Source organism: Phacochoerus africanus, chromosome 11 (genome assembly GCF_016906955.1).
Source record: "Phacochoerus africanus isolate WHEZ1 chromosome 11, ROS_Pafr_v1, whole genome shotgun sequence".
In the NCBI taxonomy this organism is placed as follows: domain Eukaryota; kingdom Metazoa; phylum Chordata; class Mammalia; order Artiodactyla; family Suidae; genus Phacochoerus; species Phacochoerus africanus.
Genome location: NC_062554.1, coordinates 26,621,946 through 26,646,925, shown reverse-complemented (window position 1 = coordinate 26,646,925; position 24,980 = coordinate 26,621,946). Strand labels below are relative to the sequence as shown.

Below are 24,980 nucleotides of genomic sequence, written 5' to 3'. Positions count from 1 at the left end.
TTTGGAGAAGGGAAAGGAAAAAAAATAAGAAAAAAAGGAGACCCCTGTTCTTGTCATGACTTTGCCATGAAGCATCTAGGGGGCCTTGGGCAAACCATTTGATCATTTTTTAAATTGAAGTGTAGTTGATTTACAACACTGGGTTACTTTCAAGTGTTCAGTAAGGTGACTGAGTTAGTATATACACATATATAGTATACATAGTATATATACAGAAATATATATACACATGCATACAATCTTTTTCAGATTCTTTCCCTTTATAGATCATTTCAAGACATTGAGCACAGTTCCCTGTGCCATACAATAGGTCCTTGCTGGTTATCTATTTTATATATAGTAGTGTCTTAATCCTAAACCCCTAATTTATCCTTTCCCCACACTTTCCCCCCTGGTAACTGTAAATTTGTTTGCAAAGTCTGTGAATCTATTTCTGTTTTGTAAATAAGTTCCTTTGATCTTTTTTTTTAGATTCCACATATAAGTGATATCATGTGAGACTTATCTTTCTCAGACTTACTTCACTTAGAATGATAATCTCTAGATCTATCCATGTTGCTGCCAGTGGCATTATTTCATTCCTTTTTATGGTCGATTAACATTCCACTAGGCATGACACATACATCTCCTGTATCCATTCATCTGCTCATGGACACTTAGGTTGCTTCAAAGTCCTGGCTATTATGAATAGTGCTCTTATGAACACTGGGGGATGGTCATTCTTGCTCACACTTTCCTCTTTAATGAGACATGGGGGTCACACTACATGAGCTCTATAATCATGAGACGTCAAGCGCTGCCACCTCTCTCCACCTCCCTGGTACACAAGGAGTGGCTCTCCAGAGGCAGGACACCTTGGGTTCAAAATCTGTCTGTTCCATGTATCTGCCTGCATGACCATGGACAAATCACTTAACCTTTCAATGCCCCTGTTTCCTCGTTGGTTAAACACCTGTAATGCCTACCCCTCAGGGTTGCTTAAGGGATGAAGAGAGACAAAGTACCTACAGAGGTTGTGCTTGCTCATGCCAAGTGCTCTGTGCGTGGTGGCAGCTGTTACTGAACCAGGACAGGAAAGCTAGATACAAGGGGGCACACTGGCAGCTCCATCTGAAGATAAACCTTCAGATCAACGGCTTCTAGAAACACTGTCACTCACAATGGCCATCAGATGGCCTCCCCTTGGTACATTTAAGTGTCTATGAACAAATATTTAATTATGATACATTTTACAACGCATAAAAGTCCCAGTCAGATGGCCTCTTGACGAGCTCCAGTTCAGAGGACATGTGCTGGCAACCAGCCTCGTGATCTTGAAGGTTCTCTCCAACCCCAATATACAAGATCTACAGGCCTCACTTCACAGGAGGATGCTTTTATCAGAGGCTTCATGGCCCTGCTGGGAGAGGCACCCCTGAGGCCCACTACTCAGGCAGTGACCACCCATGGGTAACCACAGGCTAGTCCTGCCCAGCCCTCCATTAGCTACTTTTGGTTTCCAATTCGGGTAACTAAGGTTTGTGACTGCATTTGTATGTCTCAGTTTATCTAGAGTGCAATAATCATGATCACCTGACTAGGAATTAGGTAAAAGATAACCGTGAAACTCTCCCTGGAAAGAAAATAACAACTATATCTCAATTTATCAATATCAGGACAATGTACAAAATAAGACCTAGGAAATACTTCTCAAGTTCTTTATTTTCCACCCTGTTTTTGCTGGGCTTCCTTCTTTCCCTTCCTCTTCCATCAATAGTGCCCAGAACAGAAATCCACAGACTACGACCTACAGGCCAAATCCAGCCCAGAGCCACACATGCCACTTGTCCATGGCTCATCCATGGTGGCTTCTGGGCTACAGGGACAGAATCGAGTAGTTACGGCCCCCAAGCCTAGAATTATTTACATTCTGGTCCTTTGCAGAAAGAGTTTGGTGACCCACAGCCCAGAACACAGCTCGTTCCTAGGAGGCAGCTAATAACTGCTTGTTTGAATAAAATGATCATGATCAGCATTTCATTCAACATCCAGCAAATATTTGCTAAATGCTTCTAAGCATCAGGCACTCTGCCAGCTTCTGGAAACACAGTGACCTTGGACGACGATGGTGAGGGTGACAGTCATGTGGTCGTGGTGCGGACAGTTTAGCAAGGAAAGACAGAAAATGCCCATTCAAACGGTTCCTTATTTACCGTTGTGATGAGTGTTTATGAAGGCAACAGGGCACTGGGGGAGTTTATAACAGGAAGCCTGGATCCCATCTCAGAAGCATTCTCTGAGTAACCTCCACTTCATCTGAGCAGAGATCTGAACGTGGATTTCTTGGCTTTGAACTGTCAGGGAAAGTGAGGGGTTCCGGACGCCCCATGAAATGCAAAGGGGTTTCAGTCTATTTTTTCAGTCTGTGCTTCCTCCATCCAGCCCTCTAGCTACGAGTGCAAGGAACGCAGACTGTAACAGAGCTTAAGACACCCGATTTCTCAGTCCTCAAACAGCAATGCTAAGCAAATAAATAACGGAAAAACCAACGATGTGAAAGTCATAAGCAGCATTCACTTGTTAGAGACCAAATATCAACGCCTGACTGAGAGACCGTCCTGCCATCAGTGCTGGTTCTTTAAGCACAGAAAACCGGCCTAAATTGAGTAACATTCATTTTCACACTTGGGGGGAAGATTTGATGGAAGGTAAACAGATAGCCTGCGGCCTCGGTGTGCTGCCAGCTGTCACGGAGGTTTGAGGTTTCTCAGTGCGGCCTGTCAAGGTTGATTGAGTGGCTTAAGCACTTGCACGCTCTGCTTTCCAAAGCCAGCGAGGCTCAGTGGGCCACTCAGGCATTCACTGGGAACGTGACTCATCCCCACCCTGAAAACTGGCAGGTCTCTCCAGAGAAGGTGAGGTGAGGAAGGATGCACAGGAGCCGGAAAAGCTGCTGCAGAATCAATGCATCTCCTGTCACCGATTATCCCACAGAGCTCTGTTGGCTGAACTGAGACTTATTCTTCTGTGTCTTTAGAGGAAATATAGGTCCAGGGAGGTGAAGCATCTAACGTCAGGTCACTGAGTGCGTTAGTGAGAGCCCAGGGATTAGATGATGTGGCAACTGATCCAAGATTAGATGCTGGAGCCCGTGCCTATAAAACCACTGCTTTTTATTTATTTATTTTTATAATGATTTTTATTTTTTCCATGATAGCTGATTTACAGGGTTCTGTCAATTTCCTAAGGGAACTAGAGACTCTCACACTAAGTGAAGTAAGTCAGAAAGAGAAAGACAAATACTGTATGATATCACTTATGCCTGGAATCCAATATATGGCACAAATGCTCCTTTCCACAGAAAAGGAACTCATGGACATGGAAAACCACTGCTTTTTAGAATCGCACGGTCCTACTACATGTAGAGGTCATCTAAAAGTCATTGCCTTACAAGGACAATCGGTTAATTTAGGACAAGAAAATTTTCTTTGTTTAAGAGATGCACCTTGGCGGGCTTAGTGGACAATTCCTTCCCCTTTGCCAGGAGCTGATCTGTGTAGTGTCTGGTATGGACTACGGGCTGTCAGTGAGCACATGGCCAGTTGCTACAAAGACTTTAATAAGCCACAGCCAGCTCGCATCTCCAACACACCAGGGCAGAGTAAAAGGGAAGGAGTCAGGGAGGAAGTCAACTATATGTGAAGACACAAAAAGCATTTTCTTTTCTGTCTTTTTCTTTTCTTTTTTTCTGGGGTGGGGGGTGGGGGCAGGAATGGCATGCAGCAGCTTGATGTGGGATCTCAACTCCCAGACCAGGGATTAAACCCGGGCCACAGTGGTGAAAGCACCGTGTCCTGACCCCTAGACTACTACGGAACTCCCTATAGTAGTAATTTCCATGAAAAAGACTACTCATCCCCTTACCCGGATATCTTGCCACTTGAAAAAAAGGAAGGAAGGAAGGTAGAAGGCCAAAAAAAAAAAAAAAAAAGATAACCTGGGATAGCTTCCAACATGACTGGGAGACCCTGGACTCAAAAGGACATTTTTTTTTTTTGCCTTTTTTAGGGTGCACTTGTGGCATATGGAGGTTCCCAGGCCAGGGGCTGAATCAGAGCTGCAGCTGCCGGCTTATACTACAGCCACAGCAACACAGGATCTGATCGGCGTCTGTGACCTACACCACAGCTCTTGGCAACGCTATATCCTTAACCCACTGAGCAAGGCCAAGGACCGAACCTGCGTCCACATGGATGCTAGTCAGATGCGTTTCTGCTGAGCCACGATGGGAGCTTCAGTATCAAGGACATTTTGATACTGATGCTCCACAAAGAGATTTGAAGCCTATTGTTACAGGAGTTTCCCCCTTTTACTCATTCCCTCACTAAACCTTTATTGAGTGCTGGGTACAGAAAGATCCAAAGAGTTTTAATGAGGGTTGGGAATGGATGCTGGTCAGGAACACCTGCAGTCCTCCCATCTAGTGGAGGAGATCCACGCAAAGGAATGGTGCCCGTGGAGGATGGAGGTGCGGTACGTGCTGTAGCAGGGGCTTCGCACTGAGTCAGGAGCTGCAAGCACTGACAGCCGCACAGAGCAGGAGGGAACCCAGGGCATCGTCATGCGACAGCATCTAACCTCTTCTTCCTCGTGAAGCCTGATAGAAACCCACAGCATGATACAATATAACCCAATGAGGATTCAGATCAAGCTCCTTACTCTCTATGTGGGTCAAGAGAATTAATGCCTATGTCAGTGCAATGTCTGCTTCGTGGTTCACACAAGCCCTGAGAGGACATACAAAAACCAGAGGGCTTTTCTTTTAGGAAATTATTTCTGTCTCTTTACATTCTATAAGAAAATCAAAGTACCTAAAAATAAAAGATTCAAGGGTACAGTGATGATTATAAGACACACTGAAAACGGTAAATTACTATTATTTTGAAAAGAGAATGGCCCCACACTTTCTTTGGGGGGGGGTTCATTTTAAACCCGTGGGGATTATAAGGGAAATCAAATTTTATAGATTAGTCTCGCCCCATTTACATCCACTACTAGTTAATTTAAACAAATAAATGAATGTTCAAAAAAATCTTTTTTTTTTCTGGAGAGGGACATTTAACAGCCAGACTCTCACTTGCATAGACTTCAGTTTAACCAAATATGCTGAACCTGTGGGGCTTAAAGAATCCCAGGGGGTGGGGGTGGGGGTTAAATTTATGGCCATCCTGTAACACAACTGGGCTTTATCCTGGAGTAACACAAGTGTGCCAGGGCTAACCAGCCACCGCCCTCCCAAGCATGTAAATAAGATCATCAATCAAGTATCCCTAATCCAGTATTTTATTTTGAGCTTTCTGACCTACTAATAATGCAAGTTCTTCAGAGTCACCCACTTTCAGAAAGAAAACTGTTAAAAAAAGTTTTACTTACTGAGAAGACAGAACTAAGAATGATAACAGACATTCCTGGGGCACTGCCTTTAGTGGACGGTGGCTCTGTGTGTGTGTGTGTGTGTGTGTGTGTGTGTGTGTGACAAATAAGTGAATGGGAAAACCAGGAATCTCAGCAAGTTAAAGAAGCTAAAGGACCAAGAAGCCCCAGTGTCACACAGCCAGATCCAAAAAGAAATTGGTTAGATGCCCTATTTTTAAGGAGAAATTTGGCTGCCAACGTATTTGGAAAAACAAGCAAAACCAGAAAACAAACGCACATTTTTTAATTCCTACAAAGAGCACAATGCAACACCATGAGATGCTAGGGAAAAACATTCCTCAGAGTCATCACACTCCTGAACGCCTCACTCCCGGTGACTTCCAATCAGACACATCTCATGACCCAGAAGAGCACAACGATCCTGCTGAAGGCTCATTTCAACTCGTAGCGCTGAGTGGTAACAACCCAGGCAGTCCACCCAGGCCTTCCTCAGGCTCCAACTCCAAAGCAGAGCTCAGTCTTTGAAGGAAAACTACTCTGGGCAGCAGAGAGATTTAAAAATCAGGTGAGGAAGAACATCCCCCTCCCGTTAGCTGAGAGAGTTTACCAAGACCTCCCGACGGCTCAGACTGCAAGGGTGCCCTGGCCAGGCTTGGACTTGGACTTGGCGCTTCAACCTGAACACTGAGCAAAAAAGTCAACACATGGTGTCCTCTGCCTTCCCTTTCCCTCTAACTTTTCCGTCGGCCAAGGTGGTTGTCAGGGGTGTTCCAACTTAGCCTTAGCTCTTGGTAGGTGCGATCCAGAGAAGTTGCTACTATGTGCCACGCAGGCAGTCTTGCCTTTCTCTTAGCCAAGTGTCAGAACCTCAAGAGGCTCCTTTGAAAAGGATGGTGTCTCTTGAGTGTGTGAGGTTTATCTTATGATTACTAGGCCTGGGAAAAGTCTTCTAATAATAGAGTTTCTACAGGAATATACAGGTAATGGAGCACGTTAATAACTGTGAAGAGAGACAGTACTTGATGCCTGCCATTCTGTGCCCATGTGCTAAAAGGCGAGCCTGACAGAGAGCTCTGCCCACTGGCAGCCCCCTGGGTATGTCTGCCCCTTGGTTAGGCCTGCTCACTTCGCTGCGGGCCACACCCTGAGATGACTCAACAAGCTCAAACCATAACTGGTTACCTAATCCCAACGCCTCCTGCTTTTTTATGAGGAAAGGATGATCATACATCTGCTGGCTCTAATCAGACTTCTTTCTCTCTCTCTTACTGTCATTATTCAATTGGTCACCAAGTCCTACTAATGTGTCACTTGTCTATTTGTCCCCTACCCTCCATTACTGCATTAGTTCAGGACTTCTACCTGTCTTGCCCAGATACTAGTAGGCTGTTAACTTGTCTCCTTGCCTTCACACATTTCTCTTCTTCTGTGTCTCCCTAACTAGCTTCTCAAAATAAAAGCCTTGCAAACAATAAAATCATAAACACATTTGAAAACATAGGTGAACATGTTTAAAATCTTGGAGTGGAAAAAGCATTTCTAAACCTGACATCAAACCCAGAAGGCACAAATACAGACACTTTAAAAATCTTCTGTAAGAGAGAGGACATATTCAAAGATTTAAAACTATATATGATGGGGGACATGCTAATTTCCTTCATATACAAAGAGTTCGTCCGACTCGCTAAGAAAAAAAAAATTTGTACATTTGAAATAACATCTCAAGTCCATCTCTTGGCCACACTAAGAGAGGGGAAAACTAATGCAAATAATTTTAAAGCCGTGAGGAAGGCACAGAGTGTCCTGCAAAGATGAGGTACTGGATTGGTTAGATATCACTGTCAGCAAAACCGCTTCAAATGCCCTGCTGAGATGCAATTACATCACACGTCAACACGGAGGCACCTTTCAGCAGCTGAAAAATGCCCCTGGACTCTCTTGTTTATGCCTTTGGAACATAGCCGAGCATGTCTGCACAGAACACATCATTCCCTGTAAAGCTGGAAGGGCCTCTTTGCCTGCATTATTGATGTTTTAGCTTTGAGCCAGAAGGTTAAAGTCTTTGGGAACATTTCTGAACTCGCATAACACCAAAGCCCATGAGTTCTTCAGCACACCCTGGGCTGGGAGGCCAGAGCGAATGCTCATCAGATGAAACTCACGGACTTTTCCATTTTGACCTGAACTAGGTGACAAAATAACATCCCCTGGCAAGAAGGCAGAGTATCAGCAGAGTGACATTGCTGACATAACTCCCACAAAGCTCTTTCCTCTACCTAGGCATCCGATCACCCCAACTTAAGGTGTCAAACTCCTAAGAGCAAATCATACAGATGACTCATGTTTCAGACAAAAGCTCAGATTAAACGGTAAATCTGAGAAGCAGTAGCACCCACAAGAAAAAATAGGTGTTGTTACAAAAGTGAACAATTCAAGATGCTTACATAGCTTCCTACGAGAGTCTGGAGCAAAGGCCAACTCACTTACTTGAGACTGCAAAGGAATCTGACGCAAAAGCTCTCGACTGCATGAGTGTCTGTCTGCCAAGGCAGAATTTAAAAAGTGAAGCTGAGACTTGACTGCTCCACTGGAGTACAATCCTGAGTAAAGTTGGGAAAAACAAAGGAGTTGAACCCCAACAAACACTTCTAGAAATTAGAAAATTGAACCAATTATTTCCCAGCCTAGAAAATGCAGAGCTGTATTGAGGGACCCAAGCCTAAGAATACCACCGTTACATCACGGACAGCCAGTGTCTGACACATGACTTGTTGTTCGAACGGTCTTTAGTTCGCGACGCCGTAAATGTTGTTGAGATGTTGAGAACTGACGTCTCAGTGTTGTTGAGGATTATGATATGGAAATGAGGTCAATTTTCTGAACAGTCTTCCAAAAAACAAAGACAGATTTTTACATTTCTGACTTGGACAGTGAATTTGCAGAAAACTGAACCTTAATCGATGGATTTTCAAAACCCATTGGCTTCTGGTGAAATTAGGAAAATGCTCTCCCAATAAATCTAGAGGCACGGGAAGCCTTTTTCTTCCTGGCTCAAATGGGCTCAATGTTCCTGGAAGCAAGCATCACGGACGGAGACACGTGCAATGACCATTTAGATGGCTTCGTGCTGCCGGGGTGGCCAGTCCAGAACTGCCCCATCTAAGTGAGCTCGAAATGAGACAGAAGAGCTAATCCTACTGCAGGCCCCCTTCCCTTTCCATGGAGAAAAGGAACTGTGCCTTTCTCCACGTGGTGAGTGCCAGGAAACGCTGCTGCCTTGCTGTTCCTTGGAGGGTGTTATGGAGCAACTGAAACTGTAGGTCAGAAGGTCAGAATAAACGTGACTGAAAGAATACATACCAAGCCCGGCTTTGTCTCTGCAGACCTAGGAGGGCCTCGTCTGTGGCCCAAGAGCTTACATGCTAACAACAAAACTCAAGCAGCACAAAACCTGCTCGGTGCTAAAGGGGTTCTCTGCTCAGCCCTCAGTTTTGAAAAGCACCAGGGAGAAAGAAGAGCGGGGAGACTCACTCTGGGACGCGTAGAGCCCCTCGGCTGCTCTGTCTTCGTGCCCGTTGTACTCCCGGCTGGACAGTTGTCTGTTGGCAGTCTCCAGCCGATCTGTGCACAGAGAAGAAATGGTGACAAAGAAATGCCTCGGAGTCCTCCTCCAACCAAGAAATGACCTGGGTGCTGAGGACGAGATGCCCAGGCAGGAACCCCAAACTGAACAACTCCTGGCTGGGGAAGAACAAGACGTTCCAAAGCATCCAAAGAAAAGTCTTCAGATGCCACACTGGGCCTTTATGCAATACAGTGCCATGGTATGCACCGTGGCAGGCAGCTTAGAACGGGCTCCTGAAAGGCCAGCGATGTCCTCGCAAAGGGGATGAGTCCCCTTGGCCTCAAACCCAGCCCTTGGCTAATCTTGACTTTATGCTCTCTATAGCTGGGAAGCAAAAAGTTAAAAATAATAGCTAAATAAATACCAAAAGAACAGGGCAAGACGACCTAATGGATGAAGATTCTACTCAGTGAGTTCTAGGTTTATTCATATTATTTGTCACCCTTCATTTCTCCAATTAAATAATTCAGCCTAACAATTCTTCATGAAATGCATATGATACCTTAAGACAAAGGGTTACAGTAATAGAAAAGGCAGGGTCCAGCTACAGACTTTCAATACACTGAGTATTTGACATGAGTGAACTGAAAAAAAAAATGGCTTGGCCGACTGAAAGTGAAGTCCATTGCATGGGTCAAATCATTCTGCACATTAGAGGTTTCCAAGATCCTGCAACAGGGGGCTCCCAGGTTTCAGGAAGTTGATATATATCTAGTCTTTCCACAACTGTGGGTTTTTTTCTCTCCAAGAGGGATATGTGTCTAGCTCTATCTTCCATGCTACACTGAGCCAGTGCGAGGTGTTGGCTTTCAAAGGATGCTATCAAATGCCTCAGCTTGATGTGGCAAAGGTTGTGCATGCAACACTGGCCTTTTCAGACATTCCCATTCACAACATGAGTCATGTTAAGTACTTTTAAAACAAGAAGGAGTCGCAAGCATCCTCCCTGCCTTTCAAGGACTCGTGCCCAGGGGTCATGTCTCAGGCTCAGGGCTGCCACCTACAATCGACAAGGCAAAAAGAACATCTCTGCTCTTTGGCGTCCCTTCCCCAAGAGGTTCGAATCCACGAGGTTATCTAGCACTACCTGGACCTGAAGCTACATGGAGGGTTTAGGTAGAGAAAAACGTGAGTGAACTTGACGTACCTCGGAGGTCTCTGTTGAAATCATGGAGTCTTCGAATCTCGCCTTCGAGTTTGTTTCTCATCGCCTTGTCCAGTGACTCTCGCTTGGTGGTAGACTTGACCAGGCTCTCATAGGCTTCTGAGATTCTCTGAAGTTCTTTTTCAAACTGGAAGAAAGAAGTGGCATGAATGTGGGACTTCCGACTTCTCACCCATGCCTTAGCTTCCACTGATGCCTGGACGTTCCACGTGGGAAAGGCTGTACCGTCCAGGCAGCCTGTCTGTATCTCGAGTCTGTCCACCACTCCCCCTCACGGCCCCAAGGGCTAAGTTAGGATGCTGTGAATGATAGGCTCACAAGTCTGGCAGGACCATCTGATGTGACCTTGTAATAGTCCCTCTGTACAAATATCAGGAATGAGAGAATCTAAACAGAGCTCCAAACACCTATATTTTGAATGGCAATTTATAATTATTATTATTTTTCTTAGTTTAACAGAAGGAAAATATTAAAGTACAGGAAAACGAAAAGACTCCAACTAGAACCCAAATCTCCCAATTCGAAGTACAGTGCTTTTCCCGAGACCCTCCTACCCATCCCCAAAGGAACATAGAATCCACACAGAGAGAGGCTTCATCACTCAGTCTTGCTACCCTTTTGTCTATGAAATTATCTATATAAAAGACTAATGGATTTTGTATCTAATTGTAAATCAATTTACCACAGAAACCTCTGTACATGAGGGAGTCAAAAGACATGGGATAAAAACCATTTATTTTTTTCCCTAAATTGAGAGCTGTAACCGAGAGAGCCTTTAATCTACAGCATATGCAAATCTATAACAAGTAGCTGTAGCTGTCAAAACAGAGTCTAATATAATAGTACATTTTGCAGTAGATATTGATAAATCCTATTTTATTGTTATGTAACATAAATGAAAGCAAAAGAGTAAAAAGTGCCTGCAAATCTGGTTACCAAAGTTGGACTCAGAGGCCAAGCAGCAGGGTTGAAAACACCAGCGCCCCTCCCTGGGCACCAAGAGACCTGCAACATGTCTTGGTCCCCCCACAGGAGAGCAATGGCAACACAAGCTGGGCCCTGCAACTGCCTGAATTCCCGTTGCCCAGATCAGTCCCCGCTGAGACTCCTATAAACATTGCACATCCTAACAGATACCTCTTGCAACATACTATGATCTGGGTGCTGAGGAAACAGACATAAGACAATTTCTGGTCTTTGGGGGCTCACAGCCTAGAGCTGGCCTGCAGGCCTATATGCATCTATGATGCAATGTGACAAGGGGTATGGTAGTTTAATGCTATGGAAACCTAGAGACAAAGTCATTAATTTTGCAGGGGTGAGAGGGGGTTTCTTTAAAAAAAAAGATTTCAGAGAAAAATGCCATTTAAAATGAGTCCTGGGGTAAAACAGGAATTGGCCAGGCAGAAAAGGCCAAAGGGCTTTGGCATTCTAGGCAGAAGACAGGGCATGAGCCAAGACAGGGCCACGAAGGAACGTGTGTGTCTCTGACACCACAGGGCACCTGGGGAGAGGAGCAAGGGGCAAGCGGCCGGAGCAAGAGCCAAAAGGAAGGACTTGACAGCCAAAGAGAACCATGGGGGTGGAAGGGTCAGGGAGGGGAGGGCAGCGTAGTATCATCTGAGCCTTTACAGAGGTCAAACTAAAAGACGGGGCCAGGGGTGGCCCGTAGGGAGTGAAGCCAGGAGAATAGAGTCCAGGTAAGAAGCTAAACAGTTCAATGACAGATGACAAGGACGTGAACTTGGACAACTAAATGGACAAATTCCCAAGATACTGAAGACTGGGATCGATAGGTCTCTGCGACTGGTCCGGATGGTTAAGGGAGAAAGAAATCAAAGACAACACATTCAGACCTCAGAGGCTGGAGTCATGAAACTTAACCACGATAAGTGATGATAAGAGAAAAAGGTTTACTAAAGAAAGAGAACCAGCCTGGTTTTGGAGAATCCACGTCTTAAGTGCCTGCAGGACAATGTGGCAAGGATTTCCATCTAGCAGGAAAGATACAGGTCTGAAAGTCGGGAGAGGAGTTGTGTCACTGCGTACAGTGGACAGAAGTCACAAGTGGAGAGCGGGAGTTCCCGTTATGGCTCAGATGGAAATGAACCTGACTAGTATCCATGAGGATGCAGGTTCGATCCCCAGCCTCTCGTAGTGGGTCAAGGATTCGGCATTGCCGCAGGCTACAGCATAGGTCGAGGATGCGACCTGGATCTGGCGTTGCTGTGGCTGTGGTGGAGGCTGGGAGCTGTAGCTCCGATTTAACCTCTGGCCTGGGAACTTCACATGCCTCGGATGTGTTCCTAAAAAGCAAAACAACGACAACAACAAAAACACAAGTCTCCTGAAGACAGATCTCGGCCCTGATAAACTCCACCTGGTCCTGGATTCTTTACTTTCACTAGAAGACCTTCCATCTTTACACCATAAAGGGAAACCGCAGGCTCCCCATGACAGCGGCGTTTACTGCCTCAGATACGGACAGACAAGAACTTGGATAGGGTCACGTGCTTGTGGCCGCTGAGAGACAGAGGAGCAGGGTCTTCATTCAGAACAAGGTACGTCCTGTGAGACAGGACAGCTGCAACGGGGGAGGCCGATGTGTCCCCTATAGTGTGGTCGGGGGCGGGGGGGGGGGCACGTGGAACCACGACTAAATGTAGGATGTTGACATGATAAGATTCTGATGCAATGTAAGGAAAAATTTCTTTTCTTTTTCTTCTTGGGGCCCCATCTGTGGCATATATAAGTTCCCAGACTAGGGGGTCGATTCAGAACTGCAGCTGCCAGCCTACACCACAGCCCCAGCAACGGGGGATCAGAGCCGTGACCTACACCACACCTTGCGGCAACATCATATCCTTCACTAACTAAGCGAGGCCAGGGATTGAACCTGCATCCAAACGGAGACTATGTCAGGTTCTTAACCCGCTGAGCCACAGTGGGAACTCCAGGATTTCTTAACTCTCTTTCCCAGAAGTCTACCCAGTAGTGAGCATCTCTTCTCTGGAAGCATTCAAGCAAAAACTGAACCTTTCAGAGACATGAAAAACCTCCTTTCAGAGACATGAAACAAGGGTTCTTAAGGAGTGAGAAACTGGACTAGAATCAGAATTTTTTTGGTTTTTTGGGGGTTTTTTTTGTTTGTTTTGCCTTTTTGCCTTTTTTAGGGCCGCTCCCACAGCATATGGAGGTTCCCAGGCTAGGGATCTAATCGGAGCTGTAGCCGCCGGCCTACACCAGAGCCACAGTAACGCCAGATCCGAGCTGCGTCTGCAACCTACACCACAGCTCACGGCAACACCGGATCCTTAACCAACTGAGCAAGGCCAGGGATCGAACCCGCAACCTCATGGTTCCTAGTTGGATTCGTTAACCACTGCGCCACGACAGGAACTCCCTAGAATCAGAATTTTAAGTCTAAAGCTCTGTGGTTTCTGACTGCACACTCCCTCTACAAAAGAACCATATCTGTACACCCCTTGGATCCAGAACATCTTAAGTCCGCCCTTGTAGAAATGAAAGATGGTTTTTTTTTTTTTTTTTTTGCTGCACCCATGGCATGCAAAAGTTCCTGGGCCAGAAATCGAACGTGTGCCGCAGCCTTGACAGTGCTGGGTCCTTAGCCTGCTATGCCACCAGGGAACTCCAGAGTGGCTTTGATATAAAAACTGTCTAGGCCAGTTGGTCTGAGGGTGATCCTATGAAGAGGATACTGGGTTTGCCTTCACGGCTCCCATGCTCCCTTCCAGCCTAGATGTCAGGAAGTTCCTAGGCCAGGCTGCAAGCGCCCCTGATATCCCAGAGAAGCACTCTGTGGCCCAGAAACGGAACATGAAGCACCTGGGCAAGGGGCCCTGAGAAAATCCCAGCCCATCCCAGCTGTAGAGACGGGCCTGTTCCCTGTGCACCTTTTCAGGTGCAGCTCAGGGACCTACAGGATCAGAGACAGGCCTGCTGTCCAAGCCTCAGACCACCCATCACAGCCACCACTGCTTTGCTGACAAAAGAAGGGGGTCTAGAGCAAGCCCAAGGGGGACCGAAAATATGTGAGCCTTTCCCTTCAAACGTCCATTGACACCCTGATGGCTCCTGAGGGTCAACCCGCTGAACAGCCCACAGTCTGGTCCTGCAGGAAATTCCGTCCATTAATTATGTTTTGGGGAAACTGGGAGGAAAAAGAAGCAAAACGAGTGGCCAAAAGGAAATAATGAAAAACCACAGCTCTTTCAGGGGGTTTCGGGCCATCCTTCCAACACTAACGGCGATAATCACCCCCCCGCGCCTCTCTGCAAACAGGGTCTTCATTTCTAGGCGGTGCTCGGGCAGCCTGAGAGTCAGTCCTCGTTTCCTGCTGGGTTCCTGGCACAGGGCGCACAGGCTAAGCCCTGCAATTAAAAATTCATCTATTTTTGGTTCTGCCCTGACGAAGCTCTGCGAGTGCTCCCAAGGCTTTGAGGAAGGATTCCAGAATGGACATTCCTGCCGGCACAGGGCAACCACAGCCTATGAAGCAGCAGGTGGCTCCACCCCAGGCAGAAGTTATTCTCACTGAGGAGTAAAGTAACCTCATCCCACAGGCCTCCACCCAGACCTGCGCTTAAATAGCTCTGGAGACACACAGGGCAGTGAGGTGGATGCCGAGGGGCAGCCTGGACGAGGAGGACCTCGGGAGCATCCGCCGTCAAAGTTAAGTCACGGATTTCATTTGCTCTGCTATCTCTTGTCCCTGCTGCTGAGAAAAGCTATGGAGCCAGTGATAAATATGATGAGTGTCCATCAAAATCTGAGTTTTTTGTTGCTGCTGTTGTTTTGGGGGGAAGCAGGACCACAGCTTTCGCAAGTTCCCTGGCCAGGGATCAAACCCAAGCCACAACAGCAACCCAAGCTGCTGCAGTGACAAAGCTGGATCCTTAACCCACTGAGCCACCAGGGAACTCTGAAATCTGAGTTTTTAAATTGACAATTACAGTTTGACATATGACAGAAGAATGACAGGTAATATTTATAGAGCCACTCGTAATATTCAAGGGACTAAAGGAGTTTGGGATTCCAGAAGGGACACACCTTTTAATTTTTCTCCTTTTTCCAAAGTCACCAAAATGCTATTGGCCACAAAGTTTAAGAATCATTCATTCCCTATGCCTGGAGACTGAGTCACTGGGAGGCTGCTTCTGGTTCTCAGAATAGAAATGGGCACCCACAACAACAAAGATGTACATTATAGGCCACTAAAAAATACACCTTAATGAAAAAGTCGGAGTGCTCGTCGTGGCGTAATGGAAACAAATCCGACTAGGAACCATGAGGTTGCAGGTTCAATCCCTGGACTTGCTCAGTGGGTTAAGGATCCAGTGTTGCCGTGAGCTGTGGTGTAGGTTGCAGACATGGCTCGGATCCTGCGTTGCTGTGGCTCTGGTGTAGGCCAGCAGCTACAGCTCTGATTCGACCTCTAGCCTCCATATGCCGCAGGTGTGGCCCAAAAAAAAAAAGGGGGGGGGGGCAATATAAATAAATAAATAAGTCAATGAAGAATAACAAGACCTTTCAATTTCTGCATGGTCCCTGTCATTTCAAAAACATCTACAGAAATGACCGAGAACCCCACTCTGCCCCCAGGTGTGTCTGCACAGCTCCTGGATGTGTCTGCCACTGGGCTTCATCAGGGAGAAGGAAAAAATGACTCATTTCCCAGGAAGCGCTGGGCTGGCCTTCCCGATTTTCAGACTACCAGGAAAGAAGCTGCCCAGGAGGCGTCAGAGGCAAGCCTGCGCCTGAGCAGTGACTTGCAGCCACGGCCGGGAGCCAGCAGGTGTTTCCCAACTTCTAAGAGAAGCAGCCGGTTCGTTCCTGATCTTCATTTCTTCCCTCCAGTAAAGGCAGCCAGACCTCTCCTGGCCAAGCCTGGTCTTGACTCCAGGGAGTTCAGACCCTTTTCGTGGAAGCTCCACATAAACATGCCAGGGCAGGGCCTGTCTGTGAACCTCTGCATCATCCAATGCACTGCCCAGCCTACCGCTGCCAGCCCCCAGGGCATCAGAGGGGCTGACTGCTCAGACACCAGGACCAGCAGAAAGGCCAGGCTTTACCTGAGAGATCAGCACTGAACAGTGAACACCATGGGCCAGCCAGGAGCACGTCCTGTCATTCAGAAACAAATGGCAAGGCTTCTGTAGTCAGGTGGGTTTACATTCTTATTCTTTCTCTTTATTATTATTATTATCATCATCATCATTATTATTATTAGGGCTGCACCCATGGCATATGGACGTTCCCAGGCTAGGGGTCCCATCAGAGCTATAGCTGCCAGTTGACACCACAGCCACAGCAACGCAGGATCCGAGCCCCATCTGTGACCTACACCACAGCTCACAGCAACGCCATATCCTTACCCCACTGAGGAGGGCATGGGATCGGACCCTCATGCTCATGGATACTAGTCCACGAAGTTCATTACTGCTGAGCCACAACAGAAACTCCCTTACTCTGTCTCTACAAAAGCCTCTGACTGCCCAGGACAGAGCAGGCACCCAGACTCTTAGGAGGTGACTCCTAGCACACATGCCCCCTTGCCTCCAGAAGGGAAACTCGAGTGCCCTGTGGCTCCACGGCCTGAAAACATGCTATTACTTTGCCCCCCGCCCCACCTCTTTTTTTCTGCCTGCGGCATTTCAAGGCTGGCATGGGGAGGGGATGGTTACCATGAAGTCACTGCCCGTGTACAAGTTCACCCTCGCTGGATGTTCTCCTGCTGACTTTGGCTTTCCGCACAAAGCCCTAAGGATAAAAGCTGTCATACATCCCAATCTTCCCATGATAACGACACAGGTTGGGATTACCCGGCATCTCCCCGCCTGGTAAGTCACAAGCATAAGGACAGAACGAAGTAACTCGCACTCTGCCCTCAGCGGCGAGACATCACGGCTTTTTGCAGAGATCGGCTAATGAACCAGACCTGAGATCCCAGCTGTAAAGGAAAAACCTGTCTCTCGACTCACTGTGTTACTCTTGGGGTCCCCGCTTCCACACTGTCCACCTGAGGGAATGCAGGTTCAGGGTCACCTCTGCTGCACTTCCTGTGGCCCCCTGACTTTCTAGTGCAGTTTTAGCTTAGGCCACGCTCCCCCTTAGGGACTGTAAACACCTCCAAGGCAGGCCCCGAGGCATGTTTCTGTTTGTCTCCCTAAAGCCTTGCACAGTGCCTGGTATAAAAAGGCATCTAGTTAAACACTGGCCAGTGAGTCAGTGACTCAGCGCCCCATGAGCAGGAAGGAACGGCATTCCTTCCAGAGACACGCACACACACACACCCCATCCCCGGGGCCCTGGGAGGTCAGTACCTTGTGGAGCTTGTCGGCATTGTCGTAGTAACCCTGAAGTTCCTGGTGCAGCACCCGGTTCTCCTCCGTCAGGATCTCCACCATCTGCTGGGCTCGCTCCACGATCGCAAAGGCATCCGGTCCGAGCTGCTGGCTGGGGGAGGCGGCGGGCGGGGGCTGCGGGGCTGCCAGGGTCATCGGGAGCGGAAGTGGCAGGGACACGGAGTGCAGGGGCCCGCTGACGGAGGAGTTCTGGGAGGACATCGGGCTGTGCTGCTGCACAGTGGACGGGAAAGGAAGCTGGCACGGGCGGCTGCAAGGGAGCAGAAGAGTGGCGGTCAGACCCCAGGCCTGGGGCAGAGGAAGGAAGCCCAACAATTGGGCACCACGGATGGCTGCCAGCGCCAGGGTCGTCATCGACGCACGTTCCACGCTGGGCTGAGGGACGCAGCTCCAGTCCTCCACGTCACAGTGTTTAATGTGCTCTGCCTCTCAATCAGCGCTGTGCTGGTCACCCGGGGGGACAGTGGGCAAGACACAAGGTCCCTGCTCTCGTGGAGCTTATGCTCTCAGGAGGGGTGGGGAGCATCACATCAAAAGATAAACAAAACCATGTACTGCAAAGTCAAGAGCCCTCTCCAAAGAGTAAACCAGTGACAGGGGACAGGGACAGACAGAGTGGCCCGTTCTCACTGAGAGGTCAGGGAAGGGGTCTCTAAGAAGCAAGCTCAAGTTGAAGTCTGAATGGCAGACAGGAAGGAAAGAGTGTTGGGGGCGGCGGGGGATGGAGAAGTGGGAAGAGGAATATCCCGGGTGGAGGAATCGGCCTCAATCAGGGCCTAAGGCAGGACTCAGCAGGAGCAGATCAAGTGGAAGAAAGCACGTCGATACAGAGCACAGCCTGCACGCATGGGACCAGACGAGGCCAGCAGGGCCCGGCTGAGCCAAGGCCAGATCCTCTTGGACAACGAAGGGAGGCCGCAGGCAGCTGCCTCCGCTCCAGGGGGTGTGTAGATGATGCCCAGCGAGGAGGCCTGGGTGTGGTGGAGCTGAGAGCTGACCAAGGCCCACAGGGTAGTTAGTAACGGAAGACAGACTGCATGGATCTGGGGTCCGTTTTATGTATGTCATGGATGTGGAGCAATAAAGTAAGGAGAATTTTAAAATTATAACATTAGGAGTTCCCGTCGTGGCGCAGTGGTTAACAAATCCGACTAGGAACCATGAGGTTGCAGGTTCGATCCCTGGCCTTGCTCAGTGGGTTAACGATCCGGCGTTGCCGCGAGCTGTGGTGTAGGTTGCAGACGTGGCTCGGATCCCGCGTTGCTGTGGCTCTGGCGTAGGCCAGTGGCTACAGCTCCGATTCGACCCCTAGCCTGGGAACCTCCATATGCCGCGGAAGCGGCCCAAGAAATAGCAAAAAGACAAAAAAATAATAATAATAAAAATAAAAAAATAAAGTTATAACATTATAATTAAATTATAACATTATGTCAACTATACGCTTCAATAAAATTTTTTAAAAATTTAAAATAGGAATTCCCGTTGTGGCTCAGCAGGTTAAGAACCAGGCTAGTATCCATGAGGATCTGGGTTCGATCCCCGGCCTTGCTCAGTGCGTTAAGGAGCCAACACATTGCCACAAGCTGCAAGGTCACAGATGCGGCTCAGATCTGGTGTGGCTGTGGCTGTGGCTGTGGTTGGCAGCTATAGCTCCTACTCGACCCCTCACCTAGGAACTTCCACATGTCACAGATGCAGACTTAAAAAAAATTTTTTTAATTAATAAGTAAATAAATAAAATCACTCCAAGATTTCAGGCTTTACACAAATAACAGGGGTACCCTTTAATGAAATGGGAGCCTTGGGGAAGGAACAAATTTTGTGTGCTTAGATGTGCTGGGGCGAAGAGGTCTGGGGATCAAAAGTCTGATCTCAGCCACATCAAAAACAACAGAGAGGCGCCCCTTGATAATTCAACTCCTGGGAACGGCTCCTACATTTGAAATCACGAGTTTCCGTCTCCCCCCTTCCTCCCCAACGATCCCCTCCTCACGACTCTGACATTAACCTGCTTCATGAGAATCACTGGGTTTTCTTTCAGCCTAAAGCCCAGGGATCCGAACAACATCTGCAGGGATGAACGGCAAGGCCAGGCTTGGCATCCAGTCCTCCAACCACGGCAGGGACTTGGGAAAACTGGTTTTCTCGCTGACCCTTCCAATCTTTAGGTCTCAGTCTGGGAACTGGGGTTCCTAAAAATGATCAGGAACCCCCCAACTCATCAACTTTCCATATCAAAGAGTTGAGATCCTTTTACTTCATAACAGTTTCCTGTGTCACCACCTGTTACTTGTGGCCATCCATGGCCAAAGCTCTCAGAGGTACTCCCTGTTTCCTGGGTAGAGGGTATGGGGGGGCTGTCTGCTCTTATATTTCCTTTTAAGTACATTTACTGGAATGTTTTTGGACCCTGTCAGCCTCCACGTCTCTCACTCTGTACGCGTTTCTTAGAGCCTTAAGCATCCTCTGAATGCTGACTCCTGGCAGCTCAACGTCAAATCTAGAAGCAAATTTGCCAAGGGTCACCTTAGCCCTCCCGACAGAGGGATGCAGATGCTCCTAAAGATGACCTCACAGTGAAGCCAGCAAGTGCCACCACAGTGAGGGACCACAGGTCCTGCTCTGGTAACCAACATCAGAGCATGGCCCCAGGGCCAGAAGACAGTTTCCAGCTAGATTTCCTATGCCTTCAATCGAGGCGCCCATCCATTTCAAGTTAAAACAACTGGAATCTGGGAGTTCCCTGGTGGCCAAGCAATCTGGTGTTGTCACTGCTGTGGTGAAGGTTCGATCCCTGGCCTGGGCACTTCTGCATGCCATGGATGCAGCCAAAAAAAAAAAAAAAAAAGAAAAAGAAATAGCTGGGATCTAAGTTCCCCAGGTCAAGACAGAGAACCAAGGAACTCAACTGCGGTTCTCTATTCTTTAAGTGCCTCTGATTTCAGAAAGGAATGCTGTCTGTGGGGCTGTAAATCCTCCCTCCTCCCTTCCTCGCCACACCCTTACTCTCTGGCCATCTTGTTAGAAGTAAAACCTTTCTGCATTTTGATGAGTTTCGGCCCCTTCCACACTGAAGCGGTATGAGTATGTGTCATCCCGTGTGTCCGCAGGTCTCTGTGACTGTGGGCCAACTCCACAGCAAGACCGAAATGCCTTCGGGTGCCATTCTCAGTGCCAACTTTCACCCCAGATGAAAGGAACTCCCAGCAGGTGTGGACCCAAAAACCCACCGATCTGTTCCTGCCTAAGTGCATTCTTGCAGGCTGGCTAAATCCTACCCTGCATTTTTCACAAAAAGAGGTTCCCTTGCAAAAGACAAAATACCACCAGTTACGGCTGCCTGGATTCAAAGGCAGACACCCAGTCCCAGGACCTCCGTACCCACCTCCCACTTCCTCCAATCCTAAGGACAAGCATGGCGCATCTCCTTGGAGCTGAGGTGGGCCCAGATGAAGCAGGGGGGGGCTGGCCTCTGAGCCAGACAGCCTCGGGCTGGGGTTTCTACCTTTGAACACTGTTGGGCTCTGGGATTTGTAACTCACTTAAGGTCAACAATGGGCTTAATCTTCTCGGTCATCTTTTCCCCATGATAGAACAAGAAGGAAGGGTTTTCTTAAAGCCAAGCCCAAGTCATCCATGCTAGTGACTCATTACCTGGAATGGCCATCCAGGAAAAGGGTGTTTGCCAAGCCTAGGGACAGAAAGTTTGGGTCTTTCAAAACGGGAAGTCTTCTGTCAAACAGAGAACACTGGCCGCACAAAAAGACTTGGCTGCACATTCAGGAAGTGCCAGGTTACAAGGGACGATGGGCAGTCAGGAGAGCAAACCTCTGTCCCTTGGCTCCGTTGCTCAGCCGCTGGGGTGCAAGGTCTGTACAGGGCAGATCCAGCTGAGCGTAAACGAGGGGAAAGAATGCTGACGGGGGTGGGGGACGGGAAAATCCTACACACATCCTACCAGTGCTATGAAACAAGCCATCCTCAGCTTCCAAAGATAAGGCTACGGATTGGCCACCACCAGGAGAAACGCTTCCTCGCAATGGGGACACGGAGAAAAGAGAGAAAGGGGATGGTGACCAACATGGATTGAGAAACTGCCTATGAATCGTTTATTCTGTTGTGCGAGTCTATTATGTGAAGGCAGAGAGCTAGGTTGACATCATGTACCTTGTTTCTCGGGACTATACACCCCTTGGCTCACTGCTAAAGGACTTAAGGAGTTGATATGCATAAAGCTGGGCACAAATGAAGCACCAGATGAGTGTGAGCTATTATCACCATTATTGAACGTATGAGCATCTGTGTCCTAGAGCCTAGCCCTGAGTGCAGCTTTTGGAAGTCCAATATTTTCTTCTGTCACGGCTACCATTTATTGGGCATGTCTTACATTCCAGCCACTGTGGTACGCACTGCTCTGGGCATCATCTCACTGTGACCTTGATAACTGCCGAATAAAAGAGGCATCCCTGTCAAGGCTCTCTACGTAGATGAGAAAAACAAGGCACAGGATGGTAGGTACCTTAACATGGGACAGAGATCAGAGAAACATACAGGAAATCCAGGCCCAGGCTTTTCGATTCCAGAGTCCACCCTTTCCCTATACAGGATGGTGAAAGAAGGGCAGGCACCCTGTGCCCTCTGCTCCCGGGTTCCGGTGGCTCAATCTGAGTCACCACCATGTCCCTGATGCACACACTCACCAAAGCATCAGAGCAAGCTTATTTAAACGTACACATTTACATCACACCTGTATTAGGTGTGCCGTGAATAACACTTACAGCCACTATCATTTTAGTCTCACAAGCTTGAGCATTCTCCCTGCTCACACCATATATCATTGTCCTACCTGTAAAGTAGTCACACTAAGGCTCAGAGGACTCACAACCCCAGAGATCTAGCAATCTTTACAAAGCAGAAAAATGAGCTACAAACTAGGGGTTGGAACCCACATCCTCCCGCCACACCAGGGCTCTGGCCCCATGTTGGTACAGGAGAGCACTGCCCCTGAACACGGGGTCTCTTTTCTCTGCTTCTGCTTCTTTCTAGCCATGTAACCATAGACAAGTTTTTAACTCCTTCTTCACCTTTAAACGGTGATAATAATAGTACCTACCTCCCAGCGTTGTTATGAGAATTAAATGAGATAATGCCTTGCACACAGCGTCCATCATTAGGAAGCACGTAATAACTGCCAGCCTCTGTTCTTATCACACTGCTGATGTGTGTTTGGAGAGAGGCAGGGGAGAAGTGCAAGCTGGGGTGTCCCATCCTCTTCAAACACTACGTGGTGAGAATCCCAGTCCCTAATACTGAAGCTTCAAAGAGGAATCAAAGCAAACTCCGGCACCATAGCATCTCCCGCCTCTGCAGAGTTTTCTTGCAACATGATGCACGACAAAACTGCAGTGTCAAGGCGACGCCCACACACGTCAAGACACTCTCTCTTGGACACAGATCCTCATTTACTTCTAGACCCGGGCGGTCCAAAACAGTGGCCACAAACCACGTGTGCCTACTGAACACCTGGAATGTGGCTTGTCTGACCTGAGATGTGCAGGAAGTGTAAAATACACATTAAACTTTGAAGACTTAGAACAAAAAAATGTAAAATATCTCAATAGCTTTTTATGTTGATTACCTGTTGAGATGACAATATATAGATACAATGGGTTAACCAAAACACTTTTTTAAAAATATGTTTTTAAGTGGGTTAACTAACAGCATGGAAGTTCCTTTAACAAACTAAAAATAAGCATTACTACATGATCCAGCAGCCCCACTCCTGGGCATATACCCAGAGAAAAATCTAATTCGAAAAAGATACATGCAGCCCAATGTTCACTGCAGCATTATTTACAATAGCCAAGACATGGAAGCAAAGAAGAATGGATACAGAAGATGTGGTACATGTATACAAAGGAATATTACTCTGCCATAAAAAAGAATGAAAGAACACCATTTGCAGCAACATGGATGGATCCAGAAATTATCATACTAAGCAAAGCCAGACAGAGAAAAACAAATACCATATGACATCACTTATATGTGGAATCTAATGTATGATACAAATGAACTTATTTATAAAACATAAATAGACTCACAGACAAAGAAAACAAACTTATGCTTACAAAAGGGGAAAGCCAGAGGAAGGGATAAATTAGGAATTTGGGATTAACAGATACAAACTACTATATATAAAATAAATAATAAAGACCTACTAGATAGCACAGGGAATTATATTCAATATCTTGAAATAACTATAACAGAAAAGACTATAAAAAAGAATATATGTATAACTGAATCACGTTGCTGTACACCAGAAACTTTTACATTGTAAATTAACTGCACTTCAATTTTAAAAAATCAGTGGGTTAGGGACCCAACATAGTCTCCATGAGGATGCAGGTTTGATCCTTGGCCTTGTTCAGTGGGTTAAGAATCTGGCACTGCCGCAAGCTACTGCATAGGCCACAGACGAAGCTCTGCTTCGACCCCTGGCCTGGGAACTTCCCTATGCTGCAAGTATGCCATAAAAAGAAAAAAAATTAAAAATTAAAAAAAAATAATAAGTTAACTAAAAGATGTTTTAAATTAACTTCACCTGCTTCTTTTAACTGTTTTAAAATATGGCTGCAAGAAAATTTTTAATTAGATATGTGACCCAAATCATATTTCTATTGGACAGCACTGCTCTGGTCTATACCGCAAGGACACCAAAAGGCTTCATTTTGGAGACAATTCCAGAGTTCAGTGAGCGCCAGAGCAATTTATGCAAAGAGACCAATGGTCCCCATCCTACTGTCCCCAGATTCTGAAGCATCAACGGTGATGCTATACTCAATACATTAAACTCTATGTTTACCTACAATGAGGCCATCATGTTAATGTTTAATAAATAGGACTTGTGTGACTGACAAAAATTTTCCAAAACACGGCAAGAAAAGAAAGATCTATGATTAAAGAGACGAAGATGTGATGAAGTCATTCAAACGAGAAAATGCAAACAGCTAAATACGTTTTCCAAAGCAAGCTTATTAATAGAGAGGTAAAATCAAAACAACGTTTTCAATTTATCAACATTAACAGTTCGGTTCAATACGTTCAATTAAATGTTCGGTTCAACTGAGTCTCTAAGCAAAGATTCTTTGAAATTCTCAATATACAACACATATTAGCATGCACCTGAATAAAAAACAATATAGAGAAAAATGACTAGATGAAACTAGGACAAAAGGTCACTTATCTCTAGGTGATGACATCATGGATTTTTCTCTTCATATTTTTCTTGACATAATTCTACAATAAACATGTATAGCTCCACTTCATTATCTAATTATTACATGTTCATTATAGAAAAAAACAGGAAATAAAGATAAGCAAAAAAATCAGC

The 24,980-nt window shown here is 46.9% G+C and overlaps 1 protein-coding gene across 5 annotated transcripts in view; it reads right to left on the bottom strand.

Annotated features, from left to right (window-relative positions):
- AMOTL1 (angiomotin like 1) overlaps positions 1-24,980 on the bottom strand; it is a 167,423-nt gene that overhangs the window by 36,052 nt on the left and 106,391 nt on the right. For all 5 annotated transcript variants that reach the window (XM_047751812.1, XM_047751811.1, XM_047751814.1 and 2 more), the window contains 3 exons: positions 17,549-17,840; positions 10,188-10,332; positions 8,947-9,036 (listed from right to left, as the gene is read on the bottom strand). In XM_047751812.1, the coding sequence (XP_047607768.1) occupies positions 8,947-9,036; positions 10,188-10,332; positions 17,549-17,840 (527 nt within the window). The remainder of the gene's footprint in view (positions 1-8,946; positions 9,037-10,187; positions 10,333-17,548; positions 17,841-24,980) is intronic.